The 26,914-nt window shown below is 45.5% G+C and overlaps 1 protein-coding gene across 1 annotated transcript; it reads left to right on the forward strand.

The window, feature by feature from the left end:
• The first annotated feature begins 98 nt into the window (after positions 1–98).
• Positions 99–23,464, forward strand: C9H12orf29 (chromosome 9 C12orf29 homolog). Its single transcript, XM_030214292.1, has 7 exons — positions 99–239; positions 3,364–3,481; positions 5,268–5,363; positions 7,820–7,936; positions 13,195–13,392; positions 21,268–21,437; positions 22,657–23,464. Exons 1-7 carry the CDS (start codon positions 150–152, stop codon positions 22,867–22,869), a joined length of 1,002 nt encoding a protein of 333 aa, XP_030070152.1. The 5' UTR covers positions 99–149; the 3' UTR covers positions 22,870–23,464.
• The last annotated feature ends 3,450 nt before the right edge of the window (positions 23,465–26,914 follow it).

Below are 26,914 nucleotides of genomic sequence, written 5' to 3' on the forward strand. Positions count from 1 at the left end.
AGGCTTTGTACTGGCGCAGACTGACCCGACCCCCCTTGCGTCTGCACGCACCGCGTTTTGATTGGTAGGAGGCAAGGGAGGTGGGAGGTGCCCGAAAGACGGGGCGCGCGGCGCAGAGCTGAGGCAGCTGGTTAGATGGTGCAGCGGTTATGGAGCGGCTGGGCTCGGTGCAGCAGAAAGTGGCCTGTTTGTTTGTAACGCAGGTGACGGAGGAGCCCTCGTGGAAGCGGGAACAGCAGGTACTGGAGTCAGGAGGAGGAGGAGGAGGACGGTCTCCATTCTCCTGGCTCATGCTCTGATAGGATGAAGCTCTCTCTCTCTTCCTCCCCCCAACTGTCGTCTGGGCACTGTAGGGGCGCGAGCCTGCCTGGGGTTCTCATTGGAATAGCGTTGCCACTGCTGAATGGGATGATGATAATTGTCAATAAGCCTATACTATAGTATCTGAGTTTCTGAATCTAGCATCTTGGTGTCAATTTAGTGCATTCTACAATAAAGGCTGAGTCTGGCTGAACTGGGGGAATTGTGGAAAATCATAACGTTGGTTCTAAGGGCAGAAAGCTGTCATAGTTTTATATATATATATATATATATATATATACACTAATAAAAAAGGCCCGTTTCTGACACAAATGAAACGGCGCTAGCAAGGTTTTCTTTTGCTCCCCTGCAGCCACCCATGTCCAGCGAACCTCCTCTCCCTCCTGCCACCCATGTCCAGCGACCCTCTGTCCCCTGCGCCCACTGCAGCCACCCATGTCCAGCGAACCTCCTCTCTCCCCTGCTCTCCCTCCTGCCACCCATGTCCAGCGACCCTCCTCTGTCCCCTGCGCCCACTGCAGCCACCCATGTCCAGCGAACCTCCTCTCTCCCCTGCTCTCCCTCCTGCCACCCATGTCCAGCGACCCTCTGTCCCCTGCGCCCACTGCAGCCACCCATGTCCAGCGAACCTCCTCTCTCCCCTGCTCTCCCTCCTGCCACCCATGTCCAGCGACCCTCCTCTGTCCCCTGCGCCCACTGCAGCCACCCATGTCCAGCGAACCTCCTCTCTCCCCTGCTCTCCCTCCTGCCACCCATGTCCAGCGACCCTCCTCTGTCCCCTGCCCCCCCCGCAGCCACCCATGTCCAACGACCCTCCTCTCCCCCTACGCCCACTGCAGCCACCCATGTCCAGCGACCTCCTGCCCCCCCTGCAGCCATCCATGTCCAGCGACCCTCCTCTCTCCCCTGCCCCCCCCCAGCCACCCATGTCCATGCGACCCTCCTCTCTCCCCTGTCCCCCCCTGCAGCCACCCATGTCCAGCGACCCTCCTCTCTCCCCTGCTCTCCCTCCTGCCACCCATGTCCAGCGACCCTCTGTCCCCTGCGCCCACTGCAGCCACCCATGTCCAGCGAACCTCCTCTCTCCCCTGCTCTCCCTCCTGCCACCCATGTCCAGCGACCCTCCTCTGTCCCCTGCACCCACTGCAGCCACCCATGTCCAGCGAACCTCCTCTCTCCCCTGCTCTCCCTCCTGCCACCCATGTCCAGCGACCCTCCTCTGTCCCCTGCCCCCCCCGCAGCCACCCATGTCCAGCGACCCTCCTCTCCCCCTACGCCCACTGCAGCCACCCATGTCCAGCGACCTCCTGCCCCCCCTGCAGCCATCCATGTCCAGCGACCCTCCTCTCTCCCCTGCCCCCCCCCTCCAGCCACCCATGTCCATGCGACCCTCCTCTCTCCCCTGTCCCCCCCTGCAGCCACCCATGTCCAGTGACCCTCCTCTGGACATGGATCAGCTGTGAGGCATGGTTTTTTTTTCCCCCTGGGTTCTGAAGTTGACATCATAATGCTACGGTGATGTCAGCCTGATCTACGGAGCCTAGCAGACCAACTCGGAATGAGCCACGGTCCCAGACAAGTCAGAATGTTGGAGGTGAGAATTATTATATAGGATATAGTTATCTAAAACTAGGATATAGTCATAATAAAACGTGCACATTTCCTTCTCCAAGTAAATTAAATAAATATTCTTTTTGTTGGTCAGGTAAGCCTGTGAACCAACTGCATTGAATCTCTCCTTTTGTCCTCCTGCAGAGTTGCTGCTGCAAGGCAGGTCAGCAGCAATACTTTTCCCCACTCCAGTAGTCCAGCATATCTCTTTCTTCTCTCTAACACCTCCCCAGTAGCTAACAACCCTGCCTTCCTTTTTCTACTGACCCTATGGCTATTGATCACCCTCCCAGGGGTGGCGCAAGGCCTTAACTCTCTCACCCACCCCAAGTGGCCAACATCCTCCCTTTCCTTCCCTGCACCTAGTCCATAATCTCTCCCCTTCTTCCCTCTCTGTGCTGCTGCCATCATCACCCTACCTTTTTCCTAGGTAACTACAAATGGCTTTCCAGTAGAAGCTGTGCTCACATGTTGCTTGGTCTGATCTTCCCTTAGATGCATTCCTTGTTGCGCGCGCGAGAGGGGGGGGGGGGGGACGGGACGGGGGACAGGACATGCCACAGCTGCCCCCCTTGGGGCATACTTAGTGACACTGCTAGCCCTGAATGGGAAGTTATTTATTAAGAGCATGCACGAACACCCTTATTATGTGTTATCTGCTGCATGACCCAAGAACAGTGCTGAAAACTAGCTCCCCAATGCCCAAAACAAATGGGATGAAAATTTTGTGTGCGCTAGTAAAGCAAAAGCAAGGAGGAGGAATGCGACTGACGCATTTGCACAAGAGCTGCGCTTACCGCAAATCTGTGCACATGCACCAGGCAAAACAGAAAGTACAAGTGCACGTTGGCACCCTTCCCCTGTGCCATGAAATATAAGCTCCCTCCTAAAAAAGTTTGTAGTTTATATCCCCTCCTAGAGGCTCATACCAAAGCACAGGAAAATGGGCACCAATTTCACCCCCAACTTTGCTTGGGACTCGCAGCCGTGTTTTAGTCTCACTATCAGCACTACAGACAGCACAGGCTTCTTTCTCCTTTCAAAAGAAGCCAAAAACTGGCAATTTAATGTGAAAATTGCAGGAGAAATTTTCTCCTCAAAACCTGAATGCCATCCCCGACCTGGCGGTGTGTTTTTGGCGTTATGGCAAGCATTAGTTTCTGCACTGTCTTCTGAGCATTCGGAGTGAATACCTAATCACCTCATTTGAATCCATTTCAGTGCGTTTGCACTGATCTTTGCTGTATGTTAGCAATTGCGCTGGAGCTTTTTATGCATCCTGCGCACATTAATATGCATGCAGTTCTGGCACTAGTCACTCCTAGCACTGGTGTTAGGTTTTGTGCATCGGGGGCCTTGGTTAGGCTCAGTGTGGTAGTTCTTGTATTCTTAGCATTAGAGTGGTGACTAAAATACTTTTCTTGTTTTTAGCCATTTAGAGTTCTTGCATCTGAAACTATAAATCCCAAAGCACTGGCTGCTGGTGTGCACAGTGCAATTCCAACTGAAAAAGTGGATGGGACGTGTTGTTATGTTACTACTTTTAAAGGTAAATGATGAAACAAACATCCCATTTCTACCCCAGTGCATGATGCACATCTTTGAGTGCAAGAGTGTTTCCTCCTGGTTGAAACTAGATCAGCAACTAACTGGGCATTTTCCCCTGCTTTAGATATTATTCCCCCCCCCCCCCCCCAACTTAAGTTAATATAGTCATTGCAGTGTTCTCATTTAGAGGCCAAGCAGCATCGGTCTTAAGTCCAGCCACAGTGTCACCATTGCACATCAACCAGGGTCCAGTTACTGAGCCACTGGCCAGCACTTAGGGCCCCTTTTTCTAAAGTGTGGTACATTTTTTTAGCACTTACTGGGCAAGTTGTATAATCCCCCAGGTGCAAAATATGTAGCTGTATATAATATGTAAATCCCCTTTGATTGTAACTACAGAAAGGTGTTAGCTTGGCAGAGTTTAAAAAGGGTTTGGACGGTTTCCTAAAGGACAAGTCCATAGACCGCTACTAAATGGACTTGGGAAAAATCCACAATTTCGGGAATAACATGTATAGAATGTTTGTACGTTTGGGAAGCTGCCAGGTGCCCTTGACCTGGATTGGCCGCTGTCGGGGACAGGATGCTGGGCTTTGATGGGCCTTTGGTCTTTTCCCAGTATGGCATTACTTATGTACTTATGTATCTATATTGCAAAGCCTGTTTAGTAAATGCGGGGGGTGCCCAGCATCTGCCTTACATTTAACACACAGAGTAAACACTACACGAGCCCTGCATTACGTGCATTGGCAGATAATGGGGATGAGCAATTGCACCTTATACAGCAGATTGACCCCTAGAGGCAGTACTGTGAGACTATCGCCAGGGATCAGGTCCTCCATTTTGAACTCAGGGTTGTGCGGGGACAGTAGCAAAGGGGGAGCCGCTCCCGTCCCAGACCATAATACTACCAGGAACCCAGGGTTAGTCATGGGAGGGGGGGGGGGGGTGGCTTGGCTTGGGAGGCTCAGCTTTGGGAGAGTTATATGTGTGGATAGACGCTTGCTGGAGAGTTTTGTTCTGTTAGGGGTCCTTTTACTAAGGTGCGCCGAAAAATGGCCTGTGCTGGTGTAGACGTGTATTGGACACGCGCAGGTCCATTTTTCTGTTCAGCTGGAAAATATGCCTTTTTGGGGTTTTTTTGGCCGAAAATGGACGTGCAGCGAAATAAAAATTGACGTGCGTCCATTTTGGGCCTGAGACCTTACCTCCACCCATTGACCTAGCGGTAAGGTCTCGCACATTAACTGGGCAGTAATGGTCAGGCCGATTACCAGCGTGTGCCAAAAAAATTTCCAGCACACTTAGTGGATGTGCGTAAAAAATGAAATTACTGACCAGGCCACGCGGTAGCCAGGCGATAGTTCAAAATTTACTACGCAGCTCAGTAAAAGGGCCCCTTAGTTTGCTCTCTGTCTTAATTATAAATGGGGTTCTTGTCAATCCTTGTTTATTTCTAGATTTTCTAAACCGATTAGAAAAGCCACTGAATGGGCAGTGTATCAAATTTTAAATAAACTTGGATCAGATGGGTGTGGGATGGACATAGGTTATAGCAGTCATAATTAGCTTGTGGCACCAACCTGTGCACTAACTGGCACTGGTACCCATGTGACACCCATGAACCTTCCCTCTCTAAGTTAAGCAGCAAGTGTGGGGTTTTTACTGAGTTGGCTGGGTTTATCCCGTTGTAGCTGTTTCCACTAATGGTTATCACACACAGCTTAGTGAACGGTCCCCTTTTTCTTAATTCTAACCATTATTCTTTATTAAAAATCAAATTCTAGGAAAGCCATACCTCTGGGCACGACTGGATAGAAAACCCACTAAACTAGCCGAGAAAAGGTTTAAAAAGTTCCTGTATGCAAAAGAAGACTCAAAAGGTTGGTGTTATTTGTTAGCAGTTAACAAGGGCAGTTTGCAAACAGTTTTACCAGGGTAGCTATAGGTAAAAGCCTTGGTTCAAAATCGCCTTCGCTTGTGAAAGAGTATCCATGGTGTTTCACAGCACAGATACTTCTATTTGTCCTGCAAATGGCTGGAGGAATGAGGAGATTCGTATAAATACAATTCTCTTAATTATTATGCATAAAGAGCAAAAGTAGACAAGTCTTATTGTGAAGGAGGAAAAAGCCTCAAAGAGCTCCAGACAAACAAATATATTAAGGAGATAGAAACTCTTCATCATTGGCTATGAAAAAAATCAGCAACAAAGTAGTGACTTTTTAAAAAAAAAATTTATTTGCAGTTTTTTCAGTGTTATAATGTTATAAACTTATCTTCAACAAAAGATCCATCCCTTCTCCGGTGCACATATTGTAACTCCATGGCCACACTTAGGCTGCTTCAGGGCACACAAATTACACTAGAAGAGATAAAACAGTCACTAGAAAATGGCTTCCTCTTAACGGATGGCATCGGATGCCAAACACACCTCTGGACCAATCAGAACATGAAAGCAAAAAATTGAAACAGAGGAAAAATTGTTTGTAGAAAAAATGACACCATTTAATTCTGGCATTCAGTCCATGCGGTTCCATACTTCTTAGACAGGAAATCCTGCGCTGTTCTTGCTGCAATAAAAATCTCCAGCGATCCCCATCTCTCTTGAAAGGTGCGATCCACTGCACAGAATCAAAACTGTGGCGATTTTGAACACAACAAACTGTTAAGGGTGCAAAAAATAACATCAATATACAGAAGCAATCAGCTCCCTTAAGCAGTTCATTGTGTTCAAAATCGCCACAGTTTTGATTCTGTACAATGTGTGGTTCTGCAGTGGATTGCACCTTTCAAGGGAGGTGGGGATAGCCGGAGATATTTCACATCTAAGAAGTATGGAACCGAATGGGCTGAATGCCAGAACTAAATGGTGTCAGTTTAAAAAAAAACCCAAACTTTTCTTCTGTTTCAATTTTTTGCTTTCATGTTCTGATTGGTCCAGAGGTGTGTTTGGCATCCTATGCCATCCGTTAAGAGGAAGCCATTTTCTAGTGACTGTGTCTTAGCCTTTACCACATCAGCCGTGCACAAGATTCAGAGCCGTGCACGGCATTAAGTAAGCATAAAGAGATCTCTGCATCAAGATTTGTCTGTAACAGTTCGTTTGAATGTTTTATCTCTTCTAGTGTAATTTGTGTGCCCTGAAGCAGCCTAAGTGTGGCCATGGAGTTACAATATGTGCACCGGAGAAGGGATGGATCTTTTGTTGAAGATAAGTTTATAATGTTAATAATACTGAAAAAAAACTGCAAAAAATGTCATTACTTTGTTGCTGATTTCTTGTGAGGAGTGAAGAAATTATGAGCACGTTATGCATTATGGAGTAGAGTTAAAAAGGTTAGAGATTGATAAAGTCTGTACAGCTCTGGAAATTATCAAATTGACAGAGCTTACATGATATCTGGGATTTATGGTCCCTGGAATTTATGGGGCCCCTACAAACAGGCCTGGGAAAGGAGACTAGTGTAAACAGTAAGATGTTGCCAGACCTTGGAAATCAGATAAGCCCTGAGAGAGACAGTCTTACAGAAGAAGGAGCTATTGTCTGAAACAGGTATATAAGCTATCCTATAAAAAGAATATTTTGGGAGATGAGAACAGAATAACATCCAGTTATGTTACTGTACGATTCTCTCCTGAGAAATGTATTTGTAATTGATAAGCAGAATAATAAAGAATTGCCTTTCTCATTTGCTAGCCCTCACAGTCTTTTATCTGTCTCTGAATTGTGATGGTTGATGAGTACTGTCTTTCTTCTATGTTTGTGCAGCGCTGCGTATGCCTTGTAGCGCTATAGAAATGCTAAATAGTAGTAGTAGTAGTACTAATTTGGGAGGTGATACAAGCAGCCTTACTGTAATTAAAAACAATAGCCAATGATAAAGGATTTTTAGCTCTTTTAAGACATTTGTCTGTAGCTCTTTGAGGCTTTTTTCCTCCTTCACAATAAGACTTCAGTCTACTTTTGCTCTTTATGCTTAATCATTAAGGGCCCTGTTTACTAAGGTGTGCTAGCGTTTTTAGCGCATACTAAAAATGAGTGCACGCTGTGTAGATGCCCATAGGAATATTATGGGCATTAGCATGGGCTTAGTAAACAGGACCCTAAGTGAATTGTATTTTTTATGTAAATGTCTTCAGTATTGCTGTGATTTTGTCAGTAGTGGAGGAATAAAGAGGACAGACTCAGCAGACCACACTGGGATTTAGTTGTGAAATCCTTGCATTGAATATATAGATGTGAATATATTGAATTATATGCTGTGCTGGCTGGCCCTGAATTTTCAGAGGAAGCAGCCATATTAATAGTTCTGTTTTGAAAATATCCTTGCTTTAGAATTTATCTGGAATATTGAAGAAGATTTTAAACAAGTTCCAGACTGCTGGATTCCTGCAAAGAAAATAAACCAGGCAAACGGAAATCCTCTTCCTGATGAAAATGGACATATTCCAGGTATGATGCTTTTAAAATGTGGCCGTCTCTGGGAACAGGTGACTGAAGTCACCAGAAACAAAAATGAGATTTTAATAAAACAATTTGTAACACAACAGTCCAAACTCAATTCTTTTATGTGGCAAAAGTAAGTTACAGAAGTTCAAAAATGTTATTTATTTATTTGTAGCATTTGTATCCCACATTTTCCCACCAATTTGCAGGCTCAATGTGGCTTACATTTGCCGAAATGGCGGTTGCCATTTCCAGGTAACAGAATTACAAACGGTATTGCGATAATGTGCATACATACATGGTAACATACATGGAGCATAACATATATGGGACAGATCATGTTATATATATATATACTAGTAAAACATGCCCGTTTCTGGCGCAAATGAAACGGATGCTAGCAAGGTTTTCCTCCCGAACCCCCCTCCCCCGCTCACCCCTTCGGCGTTGTGAAGGTACTGACCGCCATTGTTGCAGACCTCGTCAACGCACGCCAACGCCACCTTCAATGTGCTGAGTCGTTGGTTGGGAAGCCACTGACGCTACAGCTCCGCCCTCGACGTCATCACGTTTGACGCGAGGGCGGGGCCCCAACACACTGATTTCGGTGGCTTCACCACCACGAACCCTTCGAACCGGAAGGAAGTGCCCGGAGGAACTGACAGTGACGTCAGTGTCCTCAGAACGTTGAGGGTGAGTTTTATTATATAGGATATACCATGTGCATACATACATGGTAAAGACGAATACATTATGGTGTTGGCATGAAGGTTCCTGAGTAATAAATTAGATTGTAACATACATTAGGTCATCGACTATAGAGAGATTCTATTTGATATAAGGTTTAAAGTGATAGTGCTTGATTATTCATAGCAAAGAGGTTAATCAGTCATGTGATAGGAGTTCAGTTTTGTATAGATCGTGTATAATGTTATTATTTAGTGTTTAAGATGGATGTTTATGGTATGCCTTCTTGAAAAGATCTGTTTTCAGTAGCCTTCAGTTAAGTTTTCAGACTGCTTGTGGACCCATGACATAAAAGATCTATTCTCAACATTTTGGATTTGCTAAACTTAACTAAACAGTACTTTTCTACTGTAACAACCTTTCCAGTTCTGTGCGGTTCACATCAAAGAAAACCATGCACACCTGGGAAATAATAATAGGAGGAAGCATAGAAAAATAGAAACAAAAAAAATTACGTGAAAATATCGTATTTCAAAAATTTCTCAAATGGCCAAGTTTTAAGAATCTTTCTAAATCGCGGAAGACTATTAAAAGATCTAAGCATACCCGGAAGCTCATTTCATAGTTTTGTTCCCAAAAAAACAAGCGAGCACTGAAACATTGTCTTGAATCTGACAAATTTGGAAGACGGTAGATGTAGAGCTAAAGCACTCCGTAATTGCACGGCATTTCCCTGACAAGGGAGAGTAAATAATAACATACTCTAGTATTCAAGAGAGAGACCATATCAACGTTTTAAAATGATTGTGCAAACTTTGAAATATATCCTAGCTTTAATTGGAAGCCAGTGGGCACTCACCAAAAGGGGAGTCACCCTATCAAATTTGTTGGCATAATAGATTAGTTGAATTGCCACATTTTTCAAAGTTTGCAACCTCTTTAAAACAGACTGTGTACAACCAATAAAAAGTACGTAACAATAGTCTAGCTGACTTAAAATCAAGGCCTGAACAACCAGCCTAAACTGTAAAGGTTCAAAACAGTATCTAATTCTTCTCCACCTTCTCAGACTAAAAAAATACTTTTTCGGTTAGTTGTGCCACATGTTTCTGAAAAGATATGCCAGTATCCAGAGCTACACCCAAAATATTTAGCTCTGATTCAGTTGGAAAGACAACGTTATTTATGATAATCGTATGACAAGAAATATTCTGTCTTAGATTAGAAGCAATAACAAGTTTTGTTTTCTCTAGATTTAATTGTAGCTTGAGTGGTTACCCAACCTTCCACTAACTTAACACCAAGTGTAGCCTTGATATCAACATGTAATAGGCCAGTATCTAAAGGAATAAGTAAGGTGATATCATCTGCATAGATAACACTTTTCACCGCGTGACTAAGGTTTTTGCTAGAGATGACATAGCTACATTAAAAACAATAGGTGACAGGGTAGATCCCTGAGGGATGGCACACACCGAATCCCATGGGGGGGGGGGGGGGGGGGGGACCATGCCTCATTTTTACCTGATAGGACCTTACAGTTAAAAATCCTCTAAACCAGTCCAGGATCGGACCTTTTACAGCAGTCTTGTCCAATAACCATAACACCAACTCATGCTTGGAATGCCCTCCCGCGGGAGGTGGTGGAGAGGAAAACGGTAACGGAATTCAAACATGCGTGGGATAAACATAAAGGAATCCTGTTCAGAAGGAAGGGATCCTCAGGAGCTTAGCCTTGAATGGGTGGCAGAGACAGTTGGGAGGCGGGGCTAGTGCTGGGCAGACTTATACGGTCTGTGCCAGGGCTGGTGGTTGGGAGGCGGGGATAGTGCTGGGTAGACTTATACGGTCTGTGCCAGAGCCGGTGGTGGGAGGCGGGGCTGGTGGTTGGGAGGCGGGGATAGTACTGGGCGGACTTATACGGTCTGTGCCCTGAAAAAGACAGGTACAAATCAAGGTAAGGTATACACAAAAAAACTAGCACATATGAGTTTATCTTGTTGGGCAGACTGGATGGACCGTGCAGGTCTTTTTCTGCCGTCATTTACTGTGTTACTATGTTACTATGATCTATCACATCAAATACTGCTGACAGATTGAATTGGATTAGCAGCACCTGCTGAGCCAGTATTTGACCTTCTGCTTTTATAGCACTTAGAACTGTTTCAGTGCTGAAGTTTTTTTTCTAAAGCCTGATTGAGAAACAGACAAAATGCTGTGTTGATCAAGATAATCTACAAGTTGTTTTGTAACTACTACTTCTAATATTAGAATTAGTGGAGGAGTGGCTTAGTGGTTAGGGTGGTGGACTTTGGTCCTGGGGAACTGAGGAACTGAGTTTGATTCCCACTTCAGGCACATGCAGCTCCTTGTGACTCTGGGCAAGTCACTTAACCCTCCATTAGCCACATTGAGCCTGCCATGAGTGGGAAAGCGCAGGGTACAAATGCAACAAAAATAAAATAGATACTATTGGAGATTCTACATGGAATGTTGCTATTCCACTAGCAACATTCCATGTAGAAGGCTGCGCAGGCTTCTGTTTCTGTGAGTCTGACGTCCTGTACGTGCAGGACGTCAGACTCACAGAAGCAGAAGCCTGCGCGGCCAAATTGGTGATCTGCAAGGGCCAACTTCTACATGGAATGTTGCTAGTGGAATAGCAACATTCCATGTAGAATCTCAAATAGTAGCAACAGTGGAGGAGTGGCCTAGTGGTTAGGGTGATGGACTTTGGTCCTGGGGAACTGCAGAACTTTGGTCCTGGGGAACAAGGCAGCTCCTTGTGACTCTGGGCAAGTCACTTAACCCTCCATTGCCCCATGTAAGCCGCATTGAGCCTGCCATGAGTGGGAAAGCGCAGGGTACAAATGTAATAAAAAAAAATATCTTTACAAACAGTGGCATAGATTCTACTGTCCTATAATTACTAACTTGTGATAATGGACCAGATCGAATCTTTGGGTTTGGTGTTAGAACAATGTGGCCTAAATAATTAAAAAAGCAAAGATGGGGGACTTAGAAATAAGTAAGACAGGCATCTAAAATACGAAGAGTATCTCATCAATTTTTGGTCTCCTCCAAATTTATCTGATTGAAAGAGGCCCATATTCTATCACTTAGAATACCAGCGTCGATCAGACTTGAACAACTAGAACCTCTCAAAAGATAAAGCTGGTAATGTTTTACATATCTTGTCAGTTTTTGACTTAAAGAATTCTGCTAATTCCTCAGCTAAGGGCCTTAAATCTTCATTTAATTGGAGGAGTGACCTAATGGTTAGTGCAGTGAGCTTTGATCTGGCAACCTGGGTTTGATTCCCACTTCAGCTCTTTGTGACCCTGGGCAAGTCACTTAACCTTCCATTTGCCCCAGGTACAAAAACTTAGATTGTGAGCCCTCTAGGAACAGAGAAAGTACCTGTATATAATGTGTGCAGCGCTGCGTAAATCTAGAAGCACTGTAGAAATTATTAGTAGTAGTAGTTACCTCCTCGATATGTAATAATTGATCAACTATGGTAAAATAACATCTTTGGATTGAACCTACGAGTCAATTTGCTACTTTCACAGAGATAGACACAAATATTGTGACACTTAAATTTTTAAATAGTCATCATCTGGTTGCTTTACAGCAGGGGCGTATCTGCGTGGGGCCACAGGGGCCTGGGCCCCCACAGATTTCGCCCTGGACCCCCCTACCACAGACCCTCTCCACCTCCCCCTCCCGCCCGCCCGCCACCAACCCGTCGCCGATCTTTGCTGGCGGGGGACCCCAAGCCCCCGCCAGCCGAAGTCTTCTCTTCCGTGCAGGCTGCAAGTTTCAACGCTTCCTGTTCTTCTGAGTCTGACGTCCTGCACGTACAACGTGCAGAACGTCAGACTCAGAATTTGGAATTCAGTCTGACGTCCTGCGCGTTGTACGTGCAGGACGTCAGACTCAGAAGAACAGGAAGCGTTGAAACTTGCAGCGGCGCAGCCTGCATGGAAGAGAGGACCTCGGCTGGCGGGGGGTTGGGGTCCCCCGCCAGCAAAGGTAAGTGACAGCAGCGGGGGAGGGTGTCATTGGTGGCGAGGGGGGGGGGGGTGTCCGGAAATGGGGGGGGGGATCGGTGGCGCCGGGGGGGGGGGGGGGGGCTAAAATGTGCCCCCTCCCTCTGGCTCTGGCCCCCCCCTACCGCCCGAGTCCAGATACGCCCCTGCTTTACAGATACAGGTACTGAGATGTGGGAGGAGGGCAACCTCCCAAGAAATTAGTGGGATGCTTAATCTGCCTGCAGGCATGAGGCGCCTTGGTGGTTGTTTATTTTTTTATTTAGCTCACACCTTTCCAGTGGTAGCATTCAGGCAGAGTAGGTATTTGACCTGAACCTATTCTTTACCTGTGTGGTATTTGATGTGCATCAACAGGTACTGAATAACCTTTATGTTGGTCCAGTATTGGGTGCCACTTGATTTAAGTGAAAGAATTAATGCTGTGTCTTCTGCATTAGACAATGTCACTTATCGGCTTTTCATTTAAATTTGTCTTGTAGCTTTAGGTAGCAAAAACCTTTATCACATTTTATTTTCTTATAGGTTGGGTGCCTGTAGAGAAGGGAAGCAAACACTATTGTTGGCACTTATCTGTTGTTAATTATGAAGTTGAAGTAGCTCTTGTCTTGAGACCCTGCCCTGAAGATTCTGGAGTTTTGGAAATCACTGAAGTACCCTTATCTGACCTTTTAGAACAAACACTAGAACTGATAGGCACTAATATTAATGCAAATCCCTATGGTAAGTACAGATATTTCTGTTTGTTGGATGTAAGTTTTTTTATTTATTTTTTATATTTTATTTATTTAAAAATTTCTAATTTGCACCATTTACAATTTTGGGCAGAGTTCAAAAAAACATCCATAAGCAAATACCATAAAATAAAAAAGTTAAAACATTTACTTAACTCACAAAAGTAGCACAGAAACATAATCTATATATATTTTATTTATTTATTAGGCTTTATTTGCCACCTTTTTGAAGGAATTCACTCAAGGCAGTGTACAGGAGCCCAGCGATAGTTGCCACCCACAGCATGTGCCGTTTCTGTCAAAAGCCCAGACCTGTCAAACACGGGCTGGATGTCCGTGTGACCACCAGAGCCCAAACAGCACAGCCCTGGTGGCCTAGTACCCCCACCCCCGAGCAAGCGACACGGGGGCTGGAGGTCAGGCGGATCTCCAGTCCACTCGATCCTCCCTCGACACAAGTTCAGGGAGGCTGGAGATCTGGTGGGTTTCTAGCCCCCTAGCCCCTCCTAGCATCCCCCCAAGTAAAGTGGTAGTGGCCCAGTGGGCCGCAAATCAAACCCCTGACCTGGTGCTGTGAAGCCCCGCCCAGCGCATCCCAGGATGCACTGGGCAGGGCTGGGCGCTGCCATTTTTGAGGCGCCACTACTGGAAGGGGAGGGAGACTATTGCCCTTGTCCAACAAAGATACAGGGGGGTGGAGAAGAGGGCCATCATGGCCGCTGCTAGATGAATAGGTCAGAGGGTTTGATTCACAGCCTACTGGGCCACCAGGGCTTTACTTGGGGGGGGGGGGGGGAATCTAGGGGGGCTGGAGACCCTCCAGATCTCCAGCCCCCCCTGAACTTGTGTCGGAGAGGGGAGGGGTTCCTGCCCCTCCCCCCAGTGTCGCTGGGGGAGGGGTTCCTGCTCCTGTGGGGGGGCTGCATTGGGGGGAATGGAGGGGCCTTCTAGCATGCTGAACAGGGCTCGCCATGCCTCCCCAATGGTCTGCAAAACCTAACGCCAGCTCTGAGCTGGCGTAGGGTTTGCCGCGGGTGCGCTGATCACAGGGAAGGAATAGGTTTAGCATGCTAGTTGTGTTCGGAGCCCGCGAGCGCGTTGTTTCATGTGCTCAGGGGCTCTGATCATGGAGCGGTAGCAAACGCAGGCGCTAATATGGCGCTTATAGCCTCTAGTGCCTGTTCTTGCTTCTGATCATCTGCCCATCAGGGTTTTAGGTTAGGTAGAAGATAACATATTCAAAACTAGTTTGCTACCTCTGCTAATATTTTGTGCAGGCAGCAGAGAGTGACAACCCTTGGCCAGGAGCCATGCAAAAGCTCTTTCTGAAACTCTGCAAATATGTGTTAGATGTTTTTGTTGCAGGATTACTGTGGATCCTTGCCCCCAGGGACTGTGAATGCTGTCTCTGCAATATCTGCAGCCCCAGCCAACCTGGGAATGAAACCCAGCTGTATGGCAGTTCGCAACACAGCCACTCCAGCTGCTGCTCTCTGCCATCCTTTCCCAAGATGATTGACTCTTTAACAGTGCTTCTGGTGTCCTTATTTTTATGTTGCTTAGGTACTCTAGTGATTTTTGTATTAATGTTCTGTAGCATGAAGGTCATCCTTTTTTCCTTTTAAGCATTAGTAGTGTTTTCTGTTTTTACAGAAGCCTGCTGTGGAGTCAAATCTGCTATGTGCTATTGATTTAATTTTACAAAGCCCTCGGAGCAGCAACTGCATTCCAGACATCCTCTCTGATTAGTTTAAGTTCATTTATTAAACTAGCCATCTCTGGGTTGGAAAATTGATTTCCAAGAGTGTGCAGATTTCTGCTTTAATTTTCTCATGATTGTGGTTGTTTTTAATTCCTGCTTTAGACCAGATTTAACTAAGCAGACACCCGTGCTGTTGGTGGGTTTTATGTTCATTCCACATTGAGCATCAACTGCAGACAGACACTTATCTGAAGGTTGGCATACTGCCCAAGACTCAATATAGCCCTGCAGCACTCGCTTTTAAGCTGAGGCAGTAAGCTGAATACATTTTATTTTCTTTCCTGATATCAAATATCTTCTCTTGTTTTCCTCCCAGGATTCCCTCTGAACCATGTGGACTCCTCCTCCTTTCTGTCTGATGTGTTTTCCAACCACAGATTATAGCTCAATAAAGCCAGTGTTACCCCTTACTTCACAGATAGTCCTATGTGTCAGTGAACGTTTTTCACTAAGGCCCAGATGCACTAAACGTTTTTCATCGTTAAATGAGCCCTTAATGAAGAATTTCCTATCCTTTCCATGCACTAAAGCCTATTTTTCGACGGTAGTAGCAGCTAACGAAACTGGGATGCAAATGAGAAACTACCATTGAAATGTAGACAATTCGGAATGCACTAACCATACCGACGATAGCAACGATTCACTTACCACCAGAAATTTAACGTCAGCTCAGACCTGTCGTTAAAGCCTGAGCTGTCATCTCCCCACTGCCCCCTGCACGATGAAAAACCAAATTGCTGGCATGTTTTAAAAGAAAAATGGCTCCCTGCTTCCCTGTGCCTAAAATAAAAAAGGAAACTAAATTAAAAAAGGATCGGGAGGGGGCAAGGCGCTCATCAGCAGCGTCCTGTATGGACGGCCTGGCCTTGCCTTGCTTGCCCCCCCCTTCCCCCCACCCGAAGTCCCCGCTGCTCCCCGCTGCTCCGTTAATGAAATAAAAGCTTTTAAAAATGAAACCTTTGCAGTTGCTGGGCTCCCCCTCCCTTCCTGTGTCTCTCTTCTTTAGTCGGCAATGCTCCGCCTCCTGCCCTCCTCCACCTCCGTGCCCTGCCCCCCCGAATTCGTCCCCGCTGCTCCCCCTCCCCCACCGGACCCCCCCTCCACCACAATGGCCGGTGCAGCACCTCTCACCTATGTTTGAAGGCGCTGCACAGGATGGATCAGCTATTCTTTAGCTCTTCTGTCTCCTCCGATGTCTCCTTTTTCTTCCTGTGTCCGCCGTCCTCTGACGTCAGTTATCTACGTAGATAACTGACGTCAGAGGAGGGCGGACAGAGGAAGAAAAAGGAGACATCGGAGGAGACAGAAGAGCTAAAGAATAGCTGATCCATCCTGTGCAGCGCCTTCAAACATAGGTGAGAGGCGCTGCACCGGCCATTGTGGTGGAGGGGGGGTCCGGTGGGGGAGGGGGAGCAGCGGGGACGAATTCGGGGGGGCGGGCACGGAGGTGGAGGAGGGCAGGAGGCGGAGCATTGTCGACTAAAGAAGAGAGACACAGGAAGGGAGGGGGAGCCCAGCAACTGCAAAGGTTTCATTTTTAAAAGCTTTTATTTCACAAACGGAGCAGCGGGGAACAGCGGGGACCTCGGGGGGGGGGGGGGGGGGGGCAAGGCAAGGCCATCCATACAGGACACTGCTGATGAGCGTCTTTGCCCCCTCCCGATCCTTTAATGTTTGTGGAGACATGCAGGGGAAAGTGGGGAGCCACGTGTTTGTGTTTTCTTTTTGTTCTTACGTTTCTGGCATGCGCAGAGCAGCCAGCAGCTGCTTTGCGCATGCTTTACGAGCCGATTACCGACGGGGATTAGTGCATCGTTCTTTCCAATACCGCACCAAACTTTTTGGGGCTGTGTTTTTGGAGCATGCTTCGTTATTTGAGATTCGGTAAAGGTTTTTACGTTTCTGATTTTTTTACGTTTGCTTGATGCATCTACCCCTAGATCTGGGATCTGTTTGTGTCATCACTAACTGCACACTTTCATGTGGCTCTTATCAATCTCCTTTCAGCGTTCTTTCTCCACAGATATCTTTGTTCCCTTTGCTGCTGATGTGCCACTCCTGGGCACGTGAGTGTGCTCCCATGCAGGTTGCAGTCAAGTTTCTGTAATTTGCATACTGCCTCATCACATCAGGGGCGTAGCCAGACTTCGACAGGAGAGGGGTCCAGAGCCCGAAGTGAGGAGGCACATTTTAGCCCCCCCCCTTCCCGCCGCCATCCCTCTCCAGCCGCGTACCTTTGCTGGTGGGGGAACCCAACCCACGCCAGCCGAAGTCCTCTTCTCGGCCGCGCAGCATTGCCGAATAATCTGATCAAGTTTGAGTCTACGCACATAAACTTGATCAGATCATTCAGCAAGCAACGCCGCGCGGCCGAGAAGAGGACTTCGGCTGGCAGGGTGCCCCGCCAGCAAAGGTACATGACGGCGGCGGCGGCGGGGGAGGGTTGGCGACGGGAAGGGGGGGTCGAGAGGGTTGCGGCAGGGGGCTTCAGGGCCAAATCTACGGGGCCCCCATGGCCCCATGATAGCTACGTCCCTGCATCACATATGTGATTAACGGGTGCGTTGGGCTAGTTGGGTTGTTAGTGGTCTGGGCACACACCTTAGACATCTGACATGCTTTTTCCCATATTCGTCACCATTGTTTTACAGCTCACTTGTATCGTTTTTTTTTAGAGGGAGCCATTTTACAGGTTTTCATTAGTCATGTCTAAGTTTAAAGGGGCCATTACCTCTGGCTAGTTAGCACTCTAGCTTATCCTTTTGAGTAGGGCAATTTTGATAGTTTCATGAAGTTTTCCTTTGCATTTGTGGGTGGTGTGCACACTGCAGTACGATTGTACCTTCATACTTTGTGCTTGCTTGAAAGCAAATGCAAAGTAGACAATAATAATGTGATTCTTCTCTTCCTTTCCTTCTCCAACCCACCTACATTTTGTGGATAAAAACAAAAAATCAGCTCACTTTTCATCTGTGTACTGGAAGTGGGGGGGGGGGGGGGGTTGTGTGCAGTTTTTCTAAATATTAACCCTTAAGTGCTAAATTCTATATATGGTGCTTGAAAATTCTGTGAGGAAAAAACCAAATACACCTAGGCATATTCTCTAAAGTACGCCTAGATTTTATAGAGTAGGCTTAAATTTCCGAGTGGTATATAGAGTACGCCATGCGACTGAATTTAGTCGTAGCCATTTACACCAACTAAAACCTGATGTAAATCCCAACACCTAAATTAGGCGTGGAGCAGGTGTAGTCTATAACATGTATAGATTTTAGAAACACCCATGACCCTCCCATAACCATGCCCACTTTTGAACTATGTGACTTAGAATTAAATGCACACCACGTTACTGAATATGCTTACAGTAGTGTGTGTAAATTCTAATTAATGCCAATTAGTGCTAATTGCTTGTTACCATCCAATTATTAGCGCTTATTAGCTTGTTAACTAATTATACGCATTACAGAATATGTTTTGATTTTCACACAGAAATCTCAGCGCAATATATAGAATCCCTGGGTAAATGACTAATGTCAGGATTGCAGGAGGTCAAAATTATTGCTGGACATACTTATATTAATATGAAATCAGTTTGACAATATTAAACCACCTTCTGACCTCTGATAAACTCTCCCCCCCCTCTCCTGCAGGAACCATTGAGGATGAAATGGGCCAAATGGTGCTCAGAGAGACCTGATAACCCTTTGGGTTCTCAATTACTCCTGATTAACATACCTTTTGTTCCATCTGGGAGCAGGGCTTCAGAGCAACCAAAGCCAGACAGTGAGGCTCCATGACTAGTAACTTCAAACAGGACAACCTGTGAAAGTTGTCACCTTTCCTGACTTCAGAAAGTATCTGGAGTTCTGTAAAGGAAATAACTGGGACGGCTCTCTCTCTCTCTCTCTCTCTCTCTCTCTCTCTCTCTCTGTCTTTCTCTGTGCAGCAGAGCACAGAACTCAGCTTGGGGTCTTCTGCCCCCCCCCCTCTCTGTCCTGGGCACTTCTCTGTGTCCAGGGCACTAGGTCTCCCTCTTTCTTTCTCCCTGCAGCAGAGGGCACGGGACTCTGCTGGGCTGTCTTTGTTTCTTCTTCTTTCTCTGCACACCTCCATCTTTAGCCACCAGAGCACCTGGCTCTGCTCTCCCCCTTCTCAGACAGCCCTAGTCCAAGGTTTCTTTCTTCCTATGAACAAACACCCTATCCTTTCTTTCTCCCTCCCTCTAAACACACACCCCAAGACAGCTTGTACCCTTTTTCCTGTACTAAGTGCTGTGAGCCAATACATATATGCAAATATAATATACTTTATATTTCCAAATCTGTGTGGATTGCGTATTCTTTGGGAACCCACTGCCTCTGTGAAGTGGACCCCGGGACCAACCCTAGACAACGATAGCTGACAACTAATACCACTAAATTTGAAGGGAGTAATTTTCTAATAGCCTCATTCGTTAGTAAGTGTTTGTAGTGCCCATAGCTTCTGCTACCTTTCAAAGTACGCATGTGCCTATGTACTGTGCACTTGCTATTTTGTGCTGGTTAATGGGATGGGGGGGGGGGGGGGGGGGATACAATGCTTACTTTTTGAAAGGGCACTTTTGTGTACTATTTTCATCCTTTTAGTCTAAACACAACCCTAGGGACCACTCATAAGCTAGTAAAACAAACATTTCCTTATCGTCTGCTCCAGACCATTCCTGGCGAGTGGGTTATATGCACTTCTACCAGCAGGGGGAGATTGAGAACTATTGTATAAGGGACTGTGCAGCCCTGACCTGCTCAGTATTTCTCAATGTCCCAGCAGAAGTAGGTGAGTTTGCAGCCCTGTGCCTTTTTGGTTGAGTGTGCCATTTCGGTCCCGTAAAACAAGCAAACAAAAAAAACACTTTGCTCTTCGGGGGTGTCCTGGAACAGAGGTTTGTCTTAGCAAACTTTAAAAAAATAAAGAAGGCAAAAACCGCCAGAACTTGGTCTTGGGCTTTGAGCCCCTGCGCTTTGGGGGTGCACATTCCAGACTCCGGGTCCCTCCCCCCTGTGCTCGTGTAGTGAGTGCTGTTCCTTGGCCTCTTCCCCCGCTTGGCCTGGGAGGAGTTACTTAGAGGTGCTTCCATGCACTTATATACAGCTAGATAAGGGCAGTTTTTAGACAAAGCAATATAGGCATGTGAATCCATTTTAACACAGATTGCTTTGAAAATCATCCTTAATAATTAACTAAAATCTTATGAAATTCTTAAAATTGACATTTTCATTAGAAGCTACTGTTGCCTTTGTATATTCAGTGCGCAGTTTGTACCGTGAGGCATTACTTCTTCTTTAGATTGAAAGTCAGCGAATAGTGTATGTCGTTTCTATTGTATTTTTTAGCACTAATGAAAGAGAACTGATCTTTGATTTTTTTTTTTTCTGATATGTTTAAAATTCATTAATGTTTTTAATTTTCTCCAAAATACATAAATATGGAATTTGGCAGGCAAGAGGTAAACTCAACTTTACAATGTTATTACATAAACATAATTGGCCTCATTTTCAAAGCACTTAGACTTACAAAGTTCTATATGTTATTGTGTAATTTTGTAAGTCTAAGTGCTTTGAAAATACACCTCCTTGTCTCCTTACAATGTAGCAAGAATTGCAGACTCGCTGCTGATTTGAACATATGTTGGGATGGATTGTGGGAGGATGATGGCGACTGCATGTGTTCCAAGGTGAGGGGGTGTTGCTGGGTATGGGGTAGGTTAGGCAAATAGCCAAAAGTGGTATGTGCCTGACACAGTCACCTGTGGAACCCAGAACAAGTCTGGCTGAGGTTCACACTGGAGGACTAAAGGGCAGGCTGCAGTCCAGTCACCCTACTCATGTAATGTACAAAAATATTAGACCAGATAGATGTTGACTGGAAAGTAACTGTTGCAGGCAATTTGTTTGTGTTTTTTCTGTATCAGTTTTTATATATATTTGGGGGATAAACAAGGTGTGACAGTGTATATTAAGAACAGAATTAAATCGTAGGGAGGGCTAACAGCCTAGAAATCTTATTTTGAGGGAAAAAGATGAGCATTTTCAGTAAAATAATAGAGGGTTTCTTAAACATTTTTAGGACTAGGAAGCAAGAAGCATCCTGTTCATCTTCTTGTAGCACATGGATCATTCCAAATAAAGAAGCCACCTCACCTGAAGTATAATGACCTAGTTTTGTGGTTTGAAAGCAGTCAGCGAGGGAAAGTTGAAGGAATTGTATGGCATTGCAACAATGGATTTTTAATCAAGGTAATTCAATAGGGGTACGGCAGTGATGGTCATATGAAAGGGAGCGGGGGTGGGGAGAGAGAGCTTACAGCTGAATGGTGGGAGCAAAAGAATTTGACAGTAATTATTGGAAATAATCACGTATCACTTCAATTTTAATCCCTGATGTGTTGTAGTTTAAACCCATTTGGCTTCCAGTGTCTTTCGCTGTGCTGCAAAATGTGGTTAATCAAAATAAAATTTTAAAATGTGAATATAGTGATATGATCTTTTAATGTTCGATTTTACTCAACCTTAAACTGTGGTCAATGCATTCAAAATATCTGCTTCTTCAAACCTCCGAGTCAGATCACTATATAACATAATTGGGGTCATTTCTTTTGTAGGGTCCCTTTTATATAATTACTAGCCGTTAAGCCCATAACAACGGGCTAGTTTTTTGTTTTCCTATGGCGTGGCCCCCCCCCCCCCCCCCCCCCCCACCAACCCTGCTGTCTCCCCTGCCCTCCCCCCAGCGTCTGTTTCCCTCAGTTCCGCTCCCTGCTCCCTCCTCCTCCGATTTCCACGCCCATGTCCAAGCCCTCCTCCCTATTGGGCTGTACTGCTGGTGAAGGCGGGGCTTGGACTTCTACACTCTCAGCGTTCCGACTCTACTGCGCATTTGCAGGTGAGTCGGTCACTTGCTGTTTATATGTTTGACTAGTAAAAAAGGCCCGTTTCTGACACAAATGGAAACTGTCTCTCTACCTTAGGGTTTCTCAACCCAGTCCTTGGGACACACCCAGACCGTCAGATTTTCAGGATATCTAATTTGCCTGCACTACCTCCATTGTATGCAGACTTACCTCATGCATATTCAGTGTGGGTATCCTGAAAACCTAATTGGCTAGGTTTGTTCTGAGGACTGGGTTGACAAACCTGTGTTCTACCTCCATCTGATGGTCTGGGGATATAAGCCATGGGTTTGGACTGGTCTAGCAGGACTCAAGTAAAGGAAATTAACAAGCAAGAATAAATTTCACCTTTTCCTGGCTTGTATTTTGTACTCCAGTGATATGGGAGTACTCTTGGGTGGAATATTTATGGTCTCGCTTTTTTTTTTTTTTTTTGTAGTAGCAGTGATGTAACGGGGACCTTTCATATTTTTAATCTTTTATAATTTCACAGTGCAGAGAGGTGATGATATGTGATGTACGTTGTAAGTTTGTTTCATTCTGACATTTTGTTTTGTTTCTCTTAGCTTCATCGTCATCACCTTGGGTTGAGCTGGCCAATTCCAGATCCATATTTGATTTCACAACCAGTTATTATCAACGTGAACCTGACTAAATATGAACATGACTTTGATTCAAAATCTTTATTTAGCCATTTTTCAAAAATGAAGAGTCAGACATATGAAGGACTAAAACATGTTAAAATTGAAGAAAGAACAGAAGAAAAAGTGAACAAATAACTGGTGGTCGCAGTATTTTTCCTACATTCCATCTAGCACCTTCTTGGTATTTGTAATCCATGAAGATAGTGCAATATTTGCCAATATTTTGGTTGTAGCAGCAAGAGCTTGCTTTGTAATGCAACAACTTGTATGTTGCCAAAAAGTTCTTTAGTTTTGGCTGCAGCATTCAAGGGTTATGGCATTCTAGTCATTTTGGAAATTAACACTCCCTCTTTGTTTACAAACCTGCGCTTGTGGCTGCCACGTGGCAATGCCTCATTCAAAGTGAATGGGCTGTGTCGGCATTATCTCACCAACAGCCACTAGTGTGGCCTTGTAAACAAGGGGGTAAATCCCTCAAGGAGAAGTAGAATATGAAGTTCGCACCTGTAGGGTAATATTATATGTTAGTAGACATCTGTCTAGATACCTATATGTATGGACAACTATCAAGATATCTATGTGGACATATAGACATTATCTGTCAAGATACCTGTGTGGGCATATATTTATGTTAATCACAAAGTGTCTCCCTCACATTTTCACCAGTTCAGTGCAAAATATAGATTGCAGATATAAATTCTCAAAACTGACGTACCAGAGTTACTAAACTGAAAATAAAATCATTCCTCTTAACTTTGTTTGGTGATTTTATTTTTTTTAAACATCTTATTCCCTGCCTGGTGCCTGAACTCTCGTTTCAGGGACTTTTCTCTCCTCCACTTCTTCTCCTATATTGCCTTTCACAGTCAGCTTTCTGCCATTTTCTTCCTCTTTATATCCTGCCTTGTTTCTATCCCTTCATCCATGGGCACCATCTCCACTCTCTTTCAGTCTCTCCTCCCCTCCCTTCTGTGGGCACCATTTTCCCTTCCTTTCATCTCATCCCTTCCTCTCCATTGGCACAATCTCATTTCCCCTCCTCCCGGGCGCTCCTGCAGCTTTTTCTCTCCAGCTGCCCTGTGTTCTACCCCACCACTTTCCTACCTCTCTGTCCCCCTCCATCCCTGATGCTCTTGTAGCTTGTTCTCTCCTACCACACACTGGCAGCCTTTTCTCTTGAAATATGGTGGGGTTCAGTATATTTTCTCTGATCTTAATAAATTGCTTAAGCGGATTAAGAAGCCCGGTCAGCTGGGTTAATACTCTAACATGGTAGTAGGTGAGGTTTTGATATATTGAATCTAATGTAGTTTTGCTATGCCAACAGCTGGTTTCCTTTTAAAATGAGGATTTCCTTTGTTTGGGTAGCATATTGTAAATGGATATTTCTTCTCACCCTCACTTTTGATGGGCTTCAGTATGTAGGATCATTCTTTATTTTCATGTTTCAGGCGTTCAAATTCCTTGAACATTTTATGGGTGATTATCCTTCTAAAATATGTGGTGTTCTATAACTAAAATAAAGATAGGGCATCCAGGTCTCCAAGTGCTGATGCTGGCAGAGCAACCAATGTTGTGCTTTTGTATCTGCCTTCCTTTTTTTTTTGTCAGTGGTACCTGCAGAGTTCCAGCAGAGAGGGTAGGGAATTAGTTACAGTGGTACATACCTGCAGGATTATCCATTTTGGGGTTGTAAGGGGTGGGAAGAGAACCTTGCTCTGCCAATCATACCCAAGACCTTCTAGGGGGTGGGCACCACCTTTTCTGCTTCAACTACAGAGTGGATCTCCTAGTGTATCGCCCAGACCAAAAGGTTTGCTCACCTGCTGTAATGGACTAACAATTCATAGGAGATCAAGGACCTGTGCTACAACACCCTATGGGACTCCTTGTCTATGGTAAGAGAGATCTGGTTCATGCTCCATTAGGTGTTGTCCAGAGAACAGATGAGGTTGAGTGCTTCCTCAACTCTCATCACACAGCAGCAGGTCCTGACAGTTGCAACACCAATATTTGCCTGAATCAGCTTTAAAAGTCTCTCAAATGCTAGCTTCTGGTAGGTCTTTATAATTTTAAGTGGAACAGATTTGATGTCTGATGTAACTGAAAGGCTGTAGACTTTTTATGTTCCACACAAACTGCTTGAGTACCTTCTACAGACCGTCAAGTCTTAAAAAAAAAAAAAAAAAAAAATACAAGTTTGAGAGCAACTTGTACCCTCTACCACCACCCTATATGTTCAAAACTGATCTTAAAATATTTTTATTTACAAATGTGATTTGTTACACTGCCTGCTGTGTGACAGGCTGAGAGCTCACTGATGTAGATCTGAGCTCTGTCTCTTCTCTTTCCTCTCATTACATGCATTTCCTTTCTCTCTTTGGAGAAACATATGTACCAAGATAAACTACTGTGAAAGCTGGCTTATGGGCAGTATATCAAGCTCTATTAAACTTGAAACCTACAGCTCTACAGGCTTCAGTTGTTTGAGCCTCCTGTTGTGGCTTGGGACTGCAACATAGTACTGAATTAGCTGATGAAACTCCCTTTGAGCTTAAGAGTCATGTGCACTAAAGAACCTGATCTGGAAAGTCTCTTGTTTGAGGGCAGGCAGTCAGAGTCGGCCAGCGCCAGGAGTAAGTGACTTATCTCCCTTTCAAGTTTTTCAATAAGTGTGGTTCTGGTTCAATGCACACATCCTACCTAAAGTGGTATCAAATTTCTACCTTAATCAAGGGGGTCTTTTACATAGGCATCCTGGCATTTTTAGCACACATTAAAGGCGCATGCCTATTTTTAACGCACACTAAAAATGCCAGGATGCTTATGTAATAGACCTTCCCCCCCCCCCCCCCCCAAAAAAAAATCGATTCTACCACTTGCTCCCCAAGCCTCATGAGCATTCTTTGCCTACTGGATTCTAAGTGACCTAGAGAGGCATAATCGAACAGCGCCGGCTAAATAGATGGCCGGCCATCTATACAGCCGGTGTGGAAAAGCGGTGGCAGAACCGTATTATCAAAAAAGATAGCCAGCTATCTTGTCTTTCGATAATACGGTTGGAGCCTCCCAAATGTCAGCATTTGGGCCGGCTTTAGAGATGGCCGGGTTCGGTTTCCGGCAATCTCAAACCCGGCCAAATGCAAGGCATTTGGTTGTGGGAGGAGCCAGCATTTGTAGTGCACTGGCCCCCCTGACATGCCAGGACACCAACCGGACACCCTAGGGGGCAATGCAGTGGACTTCAAAAATTGCTCCCAGGTGCATACCTCCCTTACCTTGTGTGCTGAGCCCCCCAAATCCCCCCCCCCCCCCAAAAAAAAACCCCACAACTGTACACCACTACCATAGCCCTAAGGGGTGAAGGAGGGCACCTACATGTGGGTACAGTGGGTTTGGGGGGGGGGGCTCAACATTTACCACCACAAGTGTAACGGGGGGGATGGGCCTGGGTCCACCTGCCTGAAGTGCACTGCACCCACTAAAAACTGCTCCAGGGACCTGCACACTGCTGTCAGGGAGCTGGGTGTGACATTTGAGGCTGGCAATTTTTTTTTTTAATTTTTTTGGGTAGGTGACCACTGGGGGAGTAGGGGGAGGTCATCCCCAATTCCCTCCAGTGGTCATCTGGTCAATTGGGGCACTTTTTCAGACTTGGTCCTAAAAATAAATGGACCAAGTGCAGCCGGCAAAATGCTCGTCAGAACCAGCCATCTTTTTTCCATTATTAGGCAAAGCCGGCCATCTCGCCTTCTGTACCATGCCTTGAAGTTTGGCTGGCTCCGCGACGGAATGCAGTTGGCGCCGGCCAAAATCGGCTTTCGATAATACCGATTTGGCCTGTTTCAGGAGATGGCCGGTCATCTCCCGATTTGTGTCGGAAGATGGCCGGCGATCTCTTTCGAAAATAAGCTGGCTAGTTTATTAGATAGTATTGATTAAACAGTTAAAGTCTAAGCTTTGTTTCCTTTGACCTCAACAAACCTGGTACTATTGTGGTCAAGTGCACACTTCCAATTTGACTATTGGATAGGCTTGTTGTATATGTCCAGGCAGGCTCAGCTCTATAAAGGCAGAACGTCAAAGCAATGGCAGCATTGTTTACTCACATAAGGTCAGCCTTTATAGAAAAAAAAAGAAAAAAAAAAAAATCAACAAAACCATAAAACATGGATGTCTG

This window comes from Microcaecilia unicolor, chromosome 9, assembly GCF_901765095.1.
Source record: "Microcaecilia unicolor chromosome 9, aMicUni1.1, whole genome shotgun sequence".
In the NCBI taxonomy this organism is placed as follows: Eukaryota; Metazoa; Chordata; class Amphibia; order Gymnophiona; family Siphonopidae; genus Microcaecilia; species Microcaecilia unicolor.